At 54.3% G+C, this 11,694-nt stretch overlaps 1 protein-coding gene across 3 annotated transcripts in view; it reads left to right on the top strand.

Moving 5' to 3' along the window:
- The window catches only part of USH1C (USH1 protein network component harmonin), a 58,561-nt gene extending 48,060 nt beyond the window's left edge, over positions 1-10,501 (top strand). Inside the window, exons 21-28 of one of the 3 annotated variants that reach the window (XM_024118919.2) lie at positions 2,046-2,087; positions 2,649-2,702; positions 3,037-3,136; positions 6,160-6,266; positions 6,721-6,723; positions 7,625-7,680; positions 8,783-9,200; positions 10,052-10,496. In XM_024118919.2, coding sequence (XP_023974687.1) covers positions 2,046-2,087; positions 2,649-2,702; positions 3,037-3,136; positions 6,160-6,266; positions 6,721-6,723; positions 7,625-7,680; positions 8,783-8,909 — 489 coding nt within the window. In that variant the 3' untranslated portion in view covers positions 8,910-9,200; positions 10,052-10,496. Of the gene's footprint in view, positions 1-2,045; positions 2,088-2,648; positions 2,703-3,036; positions 3,137-6,159; positions 6,267-6,720; positions 6,724-7,624; positions 9,201-10,051 lie in introns of all 3 variants that reach the window. The other 2 variants (XM_024118918.2, XM_055091605.1) reach the window with 2 other exon arrangements.
- Positions 10,502-11,694: the final 1,193 nt, after the last annotated feature.

Below are 11,694 nucleotides of genomic sequence, written 5' to 3'. Positions count from 1 at the left end.
GTGGTGCTGAATTCTCTTAGCTTTTGCTTGTCTGTAAAGCTTTTGATTTCTCCATCGAATGTGAATGAGATCCTTGCTGGGTAGAGTAATCTTGGTTGTAGGTTCTTCCCTTTCATCACTTTAAGTATATCATGCCACTCCCTTCTGGACAAGCACTGTTTCTAAATACTTTACGTACTTTAATTCTTTTAATCTTTACCAGAACCTAGGAGGTAAGTGCTTTTATGACCTCCATTTTATAGGTGAGAAACCAATGCAGAGAGATTAGGAATCATGCCCTTGATGGCACAGCTAGTGTCAGACCCTGGATTTGAATTTGACCCGGGAGGTCAGCCTCCATAGTTGGGCTCCTAAATCCTACACCATCCTGCCTCTCAGGATGAAATAGACATTTAAGGGTTTTGTTATTCAAGGCACAAATAGGTCTCAAGGAGAGAGAGGCAGGAAGGTGAGGAATCCAAGGGCCCAGACTGGGAGTCAGACCTTCACCTCACTGCCCACTGATGGGGTGACTTGAGCATGAATGTCACCCCTCTGGGTCCCAGTGTCTCCATCTGTTGGACGAAGGGATGGACTCCCTCTTCAAGGGCCGACCCACGACAGTGGCTTATAGGTCTCTAATCTAAATTCACATAAGACACAAGTCCTTGCCATCCGGCCTGTCACTGAGAGCAGATTCTCAGAGGGAAGGAGAGAGGGAGGCCCATAGCCAGCCCTGCTCACTTTTCCAGAAGACACAGCCAGGGGTAGGCAGGTTCTCTCCGTAAAAGAGAATTGACTCCACATCCTGCCTAATGACTCCCCTTGCCCATGGATTTGCTGCATCCCTTCCTGTGTCTGCTGCCCTGACACCCACACACCGACCTGGGGGTGGCCTCAGAGCTGGGCCAGGCTGGAGACCCCCAGGCTTTTCGGGGTTGAGCCCAGGAGATGAAGACGAATGAGGAGGCAGGGCAGGCAGATGCCCAGGGATCCGTCTGCTGATATCTGGCCCCCGTCTTGAGCCCAGAGCTTGGTTGCTGCATGCTGGGCATAGGGGAGGCTGTGACCTCCCCGTGATGCCAACCACAGGCCTCAGGGGACACTTGGTGTGGCCCAGGTGACTGTATGCTGGTGGGTGACTCCATTCAGTCCAGCAAGGCTGCATGGGCACCTGTCACAGGGCTTCTCCTTTGCTCCCACCTTCCCGTGGGGACTAACTGAGGCTTTGCTTGCCTGGCCCCTCAATCCATGGACCCCGGGCTCCTGCTCTCTGTGTGTGACTCCTGGAAAGACAGTGCTTTTCCAACTCTGCTCCCCCTTCTCCCTTCTCACCACCTCGCTTGGTGAGAAGGGCATATTGTTGGGGATATTGTTCCCACAGCTCCCACCAAGCCAGGTCCCCGGAGCTGAGCATCCCCCTCCTCCTCCCCTGGCTAGGTTCTGGGGGGAGCCTTACCTTCTAGATAAGCCTTACATTAAGGACAGTGCAGGCGCTGGGCAAGCAGACAGCCCTCCTTTTCCTCTGGGTGCCTGATGTCCCTTCCCCATATGCCCATCATGTTGTGACTGGTTTCCCCAGGGAGCCTCTTGAGCAGTATTGTCCTTCTTTGGGACCAGAGCACTGGGTGCAGAAAAGCTGGGCTTCACCCCCAGAGCCTGGACCTGGCCTCAGGTGGGCACTTGGAGGAACTGAGAAAGGGCCTAAAAGACCTGAAGCTGTGGGCAATGAGACCTTCAGCAAGGCTGCCCAGACCACCTAGATGTCAGCAGGTGCCCTGCCAGCCACAGATGCCCACCCCTCTGGAACAGTGCAGGGTCCAGGGCCAGGGTCCTTCAAATGCTTCCCGTAGCTTCCCGCTTCTCCCGAGCAGGGCTGCTCTGGCTGTCAGGGCTGCCAGCCTCCTCCCCAAATCCCCCATGCAGTCCACAACTGCCCCCTCACCCCGCCACTCTCTCCCCTACCTCCTAGCCATTCACCGTCTTCCTCCGCCCTAAGCTTCTTTCCTGCAGTGACTCTCAAGGGCCTCTGCTCTGAAGCCCTAACACCCTCCCTTTGCTTCCAGGATTTCCGGAAATACGAGGAAGGCTTTGACCCCTACTCCATGGTGAGAGATAGCTCTCCTCCCCTGGGGAGTAACCCCAGGAGTGGGGGGTGGGGGATTACGGTGTGTTTGATGCTGGTGCACTGTGGGTTCTGAGGGCCCTTGGGATGAGGCAGGGCGTGTGAACAGCCCCAAGGAGGCCCCAGCTGTTCTTCCCTGTGTAGGCTCCTTTCAAACAGCATTCCATTGTGAACTCGTGTGTGTGTGTGTGTGTGTGTGTGTGTGTGTGTGTGTGTGTGTGTGGTTTACAGCAACAGTTACACTTGCTGAGCACTAACTACATACCAGACACTGTGCTGTGTATTTACAAGGCATGCTCTCGCCCAGTCCTCACAATAATCCCAGGGAAAAACGATCTCTGTGTGTGCGTGTCCATGGGGCCCCCATGGGGCCTGGGACCTCCAGCTGAAGACCGATGGGGATGAGGCTGTGCAAGGTCCCCTTGACCATGTGTTCTGTGGGGCCCAACGTCCCACAGGTGCCTGGCTTTCCCTCCCCCCCCTGCCCCCACCCCCTGCACCCTTCAGGCAGGCATCCTTCACCCCCACTGTCTTTTCCCTCTAGTTCACCCCGGAGCAGATCGTAGGAAAGGATGTCCGGCTCCTGCGCATTAAGAAGGTACCCGGGCACATGGAGGTCATGCAGGGACCACGCTTCTTTGTCCCTGCCCCCTCCCATCTTGGTCCCTTGTTTCTCCTACTCTCAAGGTGACTCCTGGGGGACCCCTCAGATCCCCACTCTCCTCTTTCTCCTTGGGAACACCCCTTCCTATTGTAGGACCACACCCCCAGGCCCCGCTTGGCATCCATGCCCCATTTCCTCCCTGCCGGCACTGCCATCGCCCCATGGCTTCTCCCGCCCTGTCTGTGGCCCCGACAAGAGGCTCCTGGGTGCCCAGGTGCCCACAACCTGTTGTCTCCTTGGCTCCAAAGGCCTGTTTTCTTCTCACCAGGAGGGAGCCTTAGACCTGGCCCTGGAAGGCGGTGTGGACTCCCCGATCGGGAAGGTGGTCGTCTCGGCTGTTTACGAGGGCGGAGCCGCTGAGCGGCACGGTGAGTGGGGACCAGCCGTGCCCCGGTTTGGGGATGGCGCGATGGTTATACAGGATCCTCCAAGAAAGTAAACAGCAGCCTTCTGGGAGTGGGCTGACCATTCTCAGGAATGCCCTCCCACCTGGATCCGCCCACTCATGCATCAGTCCCACATGTTACCTGCAGGCATATGACAGTGCCAGGATCTGCAGGGACACAGCAAACCAGACACCACTTTGCCCTCCGGGGTCTCCCCATCTAGTGGTGAAAACATCCTCAGAATTGCCAGGTGCTGACGATAAAAGTGTGGTCTGCTGTGGGCTGGCAGAGGACTGAGAGGATGGAGAGACGCTGTGGGAACCCTGAGGCCCCTAACCTATCGGGGGAAAGAGGGCTGCTGGGATGGCTCCCTACAAAGGTGATACTGAGCTGAGCCTTTAAAGATAAGTTGATGCTAGCCTTGCAAAGGAGGGAAAGAGCTTTCCAGGCAGAGAGGACAGCACAAGTAAAGGCAAGAGAGAAACCATCAAAACGTTACCCATCCTTTTCATAATGATAAGAACCAACATCTGTCAAGAACGAACCTCGTGCCAGATGTTATTCTAAGTACCTGCACATAACCTGTGTCTGAGTAATCATGTGTATTAACTCATTTAATTCTTACAATAGATACCGTTATCACTCTCATTTCACATCTTAGGAAACTGAGACACAGAAAGGTTAAGTATAATACTTGTTCAGGACCCACAGCCAGTAAGGGATGGAGGCAGGGCTTGAACCCAAGCAGTTTGGTCATTCGCTTTACTGCCCAGCACAAGTGCCACCCCTGCTTGGGACCTTCTGCAGCCCTGCCCCCTCCCAGTGGGGCAGGGGCCCCCTCCCACCCTGTGTCTCTCCTGTGGCATGATCTCTTGCTTTGCCTTGATCCCCTTACCAACAAAAACACCACTGCTGATGAGTGAAGCCTTTGTGGACCCAGCACAGACTCGTGCCTCAAACGATCAACCCATTCACGTGACAGTGTCTGAAACTCCACCGTTAGTGATTTCTTCTTTCAAGTCTGGGCAGCCTTTCAGTACTCCTGAGTCCTTGGTGGAGGAATAGGTGCCCTTGAAGGAGGAGCCCCTCACCTTTGCAGGCCAGAGCAGGGAATCCCGGAGTCAGATCCCTTCTCTGCAGCGCTAGGTTGGAGTCTCTCCCACAAGCCAAGGTGGTAGAATGGAGGGTGGGTGTGGGCCTGAGCCAGGAGGTGGAGTGATGGCAGTCACCTGGGCACACTGGCAGCCAGGCTTCTGTGGGTTGCTAGGGCGAGTCCAGCTCTGCCACCCGGGGCCTTGGTGACCTCGGCCCCTCACAGCCGCACTTGAGCCTTCATTTCCGCCATAGAAGGGGTGCCTGCTCAGCTAGGCGGCTGCCATGTCTACCGCTGCCCACCTGGCCAATGCGCTCCACCTCTGTCCTCATTTCCTGTGCCAGCTGAGGGAAGGGTTGTTGCTGGCCCCACCTGTCTGCCATGTCTAGCAGGGAAATAGGACCAGGATGGATGGGTGGCTTCCTGGGCCCTCCCCACCTTACAAAGCCCCAGCCCAACCACTGCCTTAATTGGCCCTGAGGCTGCATCTTGGGTTTGTACAAAGTGAAAATGTGGAAGCTACCTCTCCCCAGGCCCACTGTCCAGAGAAAACCGCTGTCTACAGTTCAGTCCCACACTACTTTGGACATACAAGCATCTGGTGAAAGTTCTCCAGGAACACATGTGTTTTAAGGCACCCTAGCCACCATCTTCAGCAACACACATCATAATCCTGTGGACCTTCATGCCTGCAAGGCTCCTGAGTAAACTATTTCAGCATAGCACAGAATGTTCTGTGGACACCAGAACTGGGAGAAATTGCTCAAAAAAAAAAAAAAAAAAAAGAAGAAAGGGTTCTGAAGTTGAAGATGTGTGTTAGATCTATTTCTTGGAGAGCCACAAGGCATATTAGCATATTCAAGGTTCTGACAAGTCCTGCAGTGAGTAGCTCTGTTTAAGCTTATAACGTCAGCTTTTCTCAAACTACTTATTAGATCACAGGTCCGCTTATCCAGGAGCACCTTCAACATCACTCATTTATTCAAGAAATATCTATTGAATTCCTATTTTGTGCTAGGTATTTTGTTAAGTGCTGGAGATACAGTGGTGAACTAAAAAGACAATCCCTGCCCTTATGGAGCTGACAGTCTGGTAGGAGGGACCACCAGTCAATAAATAGATATATGGTTACAAATAGTGATAAATGCTGTGCAGAAAAAGACTAGGATACTTTAATAGAATAATAGGAAAGTTCTACTTGCGATTGAGAGGGCAGTCAGAGAAGACCTCTCTGGGAAAAGAGAGAAAGAGGGAAAGAGAGCGAGGGCAAGGGCACCAGATGGAACGCATGTGAAAGCTCTGAGGCAGGAAAGAGCTCAGTCTGCTCAGGGACCTAAAGCCGACCAGCACGGCTAGAGCACAGAGAGGGACGGCTCATAGAACTAGCTTGTGTTTCTGGTAACCCCCCTGGAAATGCAGGTCTGCTTCCCTCTGCAATCAGCTCAGAATTTTATCTCAGACTTGGAAGAAGAGGGAAAGAGAGCGAGGGCAAGGGCACCAGATGGAACGCATGTGAAAGCTCTGAGGCAGGAAAGAGCTCAGTCTGCTCAGGGACCTAAAGCCGACCAGCACGGCTAGAGCACAGAGAGGGACGGCTCATAGAACTAGCTTGTGTTTCTGGTAACCCCCCTGGAAATGCAGGTCTGCTTCCCTCTGCAATCAGAGGCCCATACAAAAGCTGGGGTGGCAATAATTCATCACTGGTGTCCCGATTCTACTGAGCTGGGGTGAGGGTGTGTGGATGAGGTGGGAAGGAAGTGCCCTTTGAGCAACCTGGTCGATTGTTTCCCCTTGTGCTTTCTGAGCCCATATGAGCTTTCAGAATCCAAGTCAGGCCCCTTCTGCAGCCCTACAGTCACTCCCCGTTTTCCATATACAGCCCAGTTGGTCAGTCAGCCTTATCTTCCTGCAGGTGGCATTGTGAAAGGGGATGAGGTCATGGCCATCAATGGCAAGATCGTGACGGACTACACCCTGGCTGAGGCTGAGGCTGCCCTGCAGAAGGCCTGGAATCAGGGGGTAAGAACAATCCCCCTCCCTTTTTCTCTCCCTTGCCTGCCTGCCTCAAACCCTGGCCTCTGCAACCAGGCCTTACAGTCAGGGTGCCCCATCCCAGGGCCGATATCCAAGGTCCAGGTAACTCTTGGGTGACACTCACATACCCTATCCAGCCAGTGGTCTTAATCTGACAAGATAGAATTCAGAAAGTCAGTTTCCAACCTTGAATCCAAAAAACAAGTGACACAAATAGACTCCAGAAGACCAGATGTGGCAACCCACCCAAGAAAAACTGTTAAGGTCTTCTCTAAGTACACACCAAACAGGAATCAAGAGAGTGCTTGAAAGCATTAACAGAAGTAGAGGGCCCAGAATGGAGGAGGGGCTGGTGGTAGTTTGCTCTGGCTCATTAGACACCCACCTGGGTCAGGGCCACCACATAAGGTCTCCCAGGCTGTGCACTGCACAATCCGAGGGGGTGCCCTCTTACAGACTACAGTGTGAATGGTGCTTGCTCATGTTGTGCAATGCACAACTTGTGCAACTGTATGCAGGCAGCCGAGCCTGAGGTATTAAGTTCAGTGCCGAGGATGCTGACCAGATGGGCCTGGGACCCACATGAAGGGATGTGGAGAAGAGAAGACTCACGGGTAACATGATGACTGTCTTTAACTATCTCAAGTGCTGCATCAGGGTAGAGGGAGCGAAAGTTTTCTGTGATCTTGAGGGCAGAATTGGATTGGATGGAGGGAGGTCCTGAGGAGAGATTTCAGTTCAATATTAGGAGCTATTGCATGGTAGAGGGGCCTAGTGATATTTCACAAAATTTGTATTGGATACACCCAAGCCAGGGATGGACAATGATGGACAAGCTAAGGATGGCAGTGATGCCATTGAGGGGATTCAAATGTTAGGAGCAGAAAGCTAGGCCTGAAATTCCCCAATTGGCTGTGCATCAGAATGACCTAGGAACTTTGTTAAAAATACCGTTTCCCAGGACCTAACCTCAGATTTCCAGGCACCAAGTCCATGAATCTAGAATTTTAAGGAATTCCCCAAGTGATTCTGAGGTTGATGCCTGGCCAGGGTCTGCAGATCAGCATTTGGGAACTTGGTGTCATTCAAGGACCTGGCAACCCTGGCTTCTATGGTTCTGAAACCTCAGAGTCTGGAAGCTTCCCCAGACCATGGGATTGCACAGTGAGGCCCTTCCCCACCAGGAGGACCTCCAGCCCCACCTGGGCCCACCCCCCCATGGGAAGAAGGCCCCAGCCGGCTGATCCTGGGCCACGGTGCCCAGGCATGGGAAGGGAGTGTCAGGGGCAGACATGCCACTGACCGCTGAGCATGCCTCAGAGTCACATGGCTTCTCCCCACAGGACTGGATCGACCTTGTCGTTGCCGTCTGTCCCCCCAAGGAGTATGACGATGAGCTGTAAGTGTATGCAGGTGCCTGGCCCCCTACCTCCTCTTCTTCCTCCTCCTCCTCCGGGATCTTGGCCACTTTTTCCCAGCCCAGCCCAGCCCAGACCCAGTCCTCATCCAGCCTAATGGAATGGCCCAAGCACACAAAGTCTAGTAGTAATTGATCCTGGAAAGCTCCCAGGCTAGAGCAAGCCTAGAACTAAGTCACTGTTCTCAAGCATTGCAAGAGCCGCCTCCAAGTTGGTTTTGTCCGGATTCTTCTTTCCATGTGGAAAACTGAAGCCCAGAGAGATTCAAGGTCTCAGGCCAAGTAAACAGTGAAGTTGGGACACAGCCTCAGATTTCTGATTCCCCACTCAGAACTTCATCTCCTGCCCCATCACCAGCTAGTTTAAAGACTTCTGTGTCTTTTGCTCTCTGGAGGGTCCTCCTGCTACATAGCTGCTTTCCCTCATGGCGCCAGGACCATAGGCTTTGGTCCCATCCTGCAGGCTTTCCTTGGCCCAGTCTCTGTCTTTCTCTGCAATTCCCTGTATGGTCTGTCTCGCCCTATGTCTGTTTCACTCCTGTCTCTGTATCTGTGTGGGTCTCTCTATCTCATTCTCTCTCTCTCTCTCTGTGTCCTTCCCCTCCCTCCTTCCTGTCAATCTCTCTCCCATCCATCTCTCTCCTCTGCATCTCTTCCCTTCATCTCTCTCCCTCTTCTCTTACCTCTCCTTTTCTTGCCTCTCTCCACCCCTGGCTCTGAGTCCCTGCTTCTCCACCTTTGCCACCCTGCATCCATTTTCTCTCTCTCTGTCTTTCCATCTCTGCCTCTGTCTCTCTCTGTGCCTCTGTGTGTGCCTCTTACTGTCCCCCACCCTCACTTCATCACATCACCTCCCCACCCCTGTGCTTGCCTGTCATGACGGTGCCTACCCACTCCCCCTCCCAGCAGAGGCTGAGTCCTGTGTACATCTTAGAGAAATCAAGGTCTTGTAGCAACTAATTCTGGAACCCAGGGCCTAGGCAGGACCTGAGGCAGCAGCCAAGTGAAGGGAGAGGTTCGGTGGAGCTCTGCCTGGAATAACCAAGTCCTGTTTTGTGTTTCCTGCTCTGCTCTGCGTATGTAGCTCTTCTCTTCCCTCCTCTGCAGCCGAAAGCCCCCAGCCGGTCCGAAAGCTCCTTGGAGACAATGCTCCCATGCTTAGACATGGGTTCCTCCTGCAGCTGGAGCCTGGAAACCCCCGCGGTGAATAGGCAGGCGGGCTGCAGGGCCCCATCTGTCCACGCTGCACGTCGTGGCTGTCTGCTGCCCATGCTGTCGGCAGGTTCTTGGGACTGGTATCTGGAGATTCGCCATCCCTGAAGTGCCACCTGGGCCTGCTGTTGGTGACGCTGGAATTCTGTTGGACTCAAAGGCCCTCCCGCTCAGGGAAGCCAAGCAGAGCCCAGTGTGCGGCATGCTTGGGACCTGGGTGTCCTGACTCACCACGGCCCTTGGAATCTGCCCTGGGTCCCACATAGCACCCCAATGAGCAGGATAGAGCAGTGAGTGCCATTCTCAGTTGGGCACAGGCAGTGCCTCAAACCAGGCACGGTGGTCTGGGAGAACCTAAAGGAAGCACAGCCTGGGTTTCCCCTTCCCTGTCAGCCCCACCCTCTGGGACCTCCACAAAGCCGCCATGCTTGGCCAGAGCCAGGGCAATTAAGAGGTAATTAAAGCTGGTCCAAAGAACTAGGATTGGCCTATCAGAGTTGTCCATGTCCTGTTGTGACCTGCTGTGGCTGAGCCCTGCTCAGACCAAACTGTCCTCTGTGCCTTCTCTCTCCCTTGACTCTGGACTCTATCTGTGGGACACAGTGGAGCCCAGCTTTGGGATGTATTTCCTGCCCTGTGACAGGGCTGTGCCCATGGACAGAGCTGGTAGGTGGCCGTGAAACTGGTGTTTGGTGTGGCCTAAAGCCCAGAGCTGGCAGCATCTGGGGCAGACCCAAGCCTGGACTTGTTGACTTTTCTGTTGCAAGTTTCTCAAAATATTAGGGCCTCATGCTCCCAAGACAGTTGGCCTCAACTGTGGCCGTGGCTTCTGGGATGGGCTCAGTGGCCCTTTGTTTTCTATCACTTGTCATCTGCTCTGTGAGGGACCTCAGTGCCTTTGCCTTCTGGTCCCCTCCTACCTCATCCCAGGTGTCCCTTCTGCGCCCTCCCTGGCCTCCTGTGTGCCGTGGCTATGGCTGGGGTGTGGCTGCTTGGGGCCTGCACCAAGAGGGACATCCAGAGGTCAGCAAGGCCTTGTGCCTCCAAGGGGCAGGGTGTGCTCCCTTTCGTCGGCCTTGCCCTCGGCTGAGTGCGCACCCACAAGACCTGCACCCTCCTGCTTTGTTCCTCTTCTCCACAGGACCTTCTTCTGAAGTTCAGAGGAGAAACCAAACCCACCCGTAGAAGCCAGTGAGCTCTGGACCCACCCTCCTGGACACCATGCCTGGAGCCAGCTGAGCCACCGCAGCCTGCAGACACCCTGGAAACCCACAGCCAGCACCCAGGGATTGCAGACTCCCTTTGGCCCTGAAGTAGGGCTGCATAGGAACACTTCGGGCCACCCCTCTGAAGTCCAGCATGGAGGGAGGGAGCAGCTAGCCGTTCTAAAGAGGCCCCTGCGAGCTGTCATTCCTCTGGCTTTGTGAATCTGGGAGACTTCTCCCTTGAACTCTGCTAGGACCTGACTCTTGGGTCTATCCCTCTCCAACCCTCTCCAACCCTCTCTCTCTCTCCTGCTCTCATTGCTGCTAAGATTGATGCCACAATCTTACTCTGAACTCATTAATAAAATAAACAGACTTCTTTTCCAGCTTATGGGAGTGACTGTGGATTTGGGCAGCAGATTCAAGGCTGTCAAATTCAAAATCGTGAAGTTTTGGCCCCTATTCAAGAGTGAGAAACAGATCTGGGATCTGGGACTGACACGAAGGACGTGATCAAACAGCCAGGGGCTGCCTTGGAGCAGGGGGCTAGGGCAGCAGGAGACAGGCTGGGCTATTCAGTGTCTTCTCAGCAGAAGGACATGAAGCAAAAAATGAAGTCCATGTGGCAGGGACTTTACTCAGTTTCAGAAAGTGCAGCTGACGGCTGGAGCCCCAGAGGGTCACCTCAGGGTGTGAGGCCCCAGTTTCTCTCACAGACAGCACGGTTACAGCTGTTTTTCCTGAGGTCACCAAGACAGGATGTAAGCAAGGGAGCTGCAGGAGGTCCACTCCATCCATGAAATTACATCCAGCAAAACCTCATGGAAGGAGGCAAGGGCTTGAGGCAGGAGAGTGTAACTCCAAGGGGCTGGCAGGGAGTAAGTCAAAGCCCTCCTGGTTACAGGGCCCAGGGATGCTCTCAGGCTGGCTCCAAGGAAGAGAGTGGGGTCTGTCGGTATAGGCATCTCATGGGGATCCAAGATGAGGAGACAGGGTTCCCAGGCCTCCTGAGAAGTGGAAGTGGAAGGTGATTCTGATTTAAGGTGTCTCAGAGGAGCAGCTCTCTCTGTTTAGGCTTCCTATCTCCGCCACCAGCATCCTCAGAGCTCACCTTAAACATAGCCATCACAATCTTCTACCTAATTCTAGATGACCTTTCAGCTGTAGCTCCACCACCATTTCCCAATTCCAGATTCCAGAGGCAGAATCTGATTGGACCAACTCACCTGAGTGGGCGGTCCTGAGGGAAGGGGCCAATCCCAGGTCCAGTGAGCTGTGGCTGGGGGGTGGGGTCACATCCCACCTGACATGGCTGCTGAGGCAACAGGGACTGTGGTCAGCAAGTCATGATCAATGGGAGGGGCAGAGAGAAAGAAGGAGAGGGCTTCCCTGGTGGCGCAGTGGTTGCGCGTCCGCCTGCTGATGCAGGGGAACCGGGTTCGCGCCCCGGTCTGGGAGGATCCCACATGCCGCGGAGCGGCTGGTCCCGTGAGCCATGGCCGCTGAGCCTGCGCGTCCGGAGCCTGTGCTCCGCAACGGGAGAGGCCACAACAGAGGGAGGCCTGCATACCACAAAAAA

Source organism: Physeter macrocephalus, chromosome 16, assembly GCF_002837175.3.
Source record: "Physeter macrocephalus isolate SW-GA chromosome 16, ASM283717v5, whole genome shotgun sequence".
Classification (NCBI taxonomy): Eukaryota; Metazoa; Chordata; class Mammalia; order Artiodactyla; family Physeteridae; genus Physeter; species Physeter macrocephalus.
This window is presented reverse-complemented; position numbering and strand designations above follow the sequence as displayed.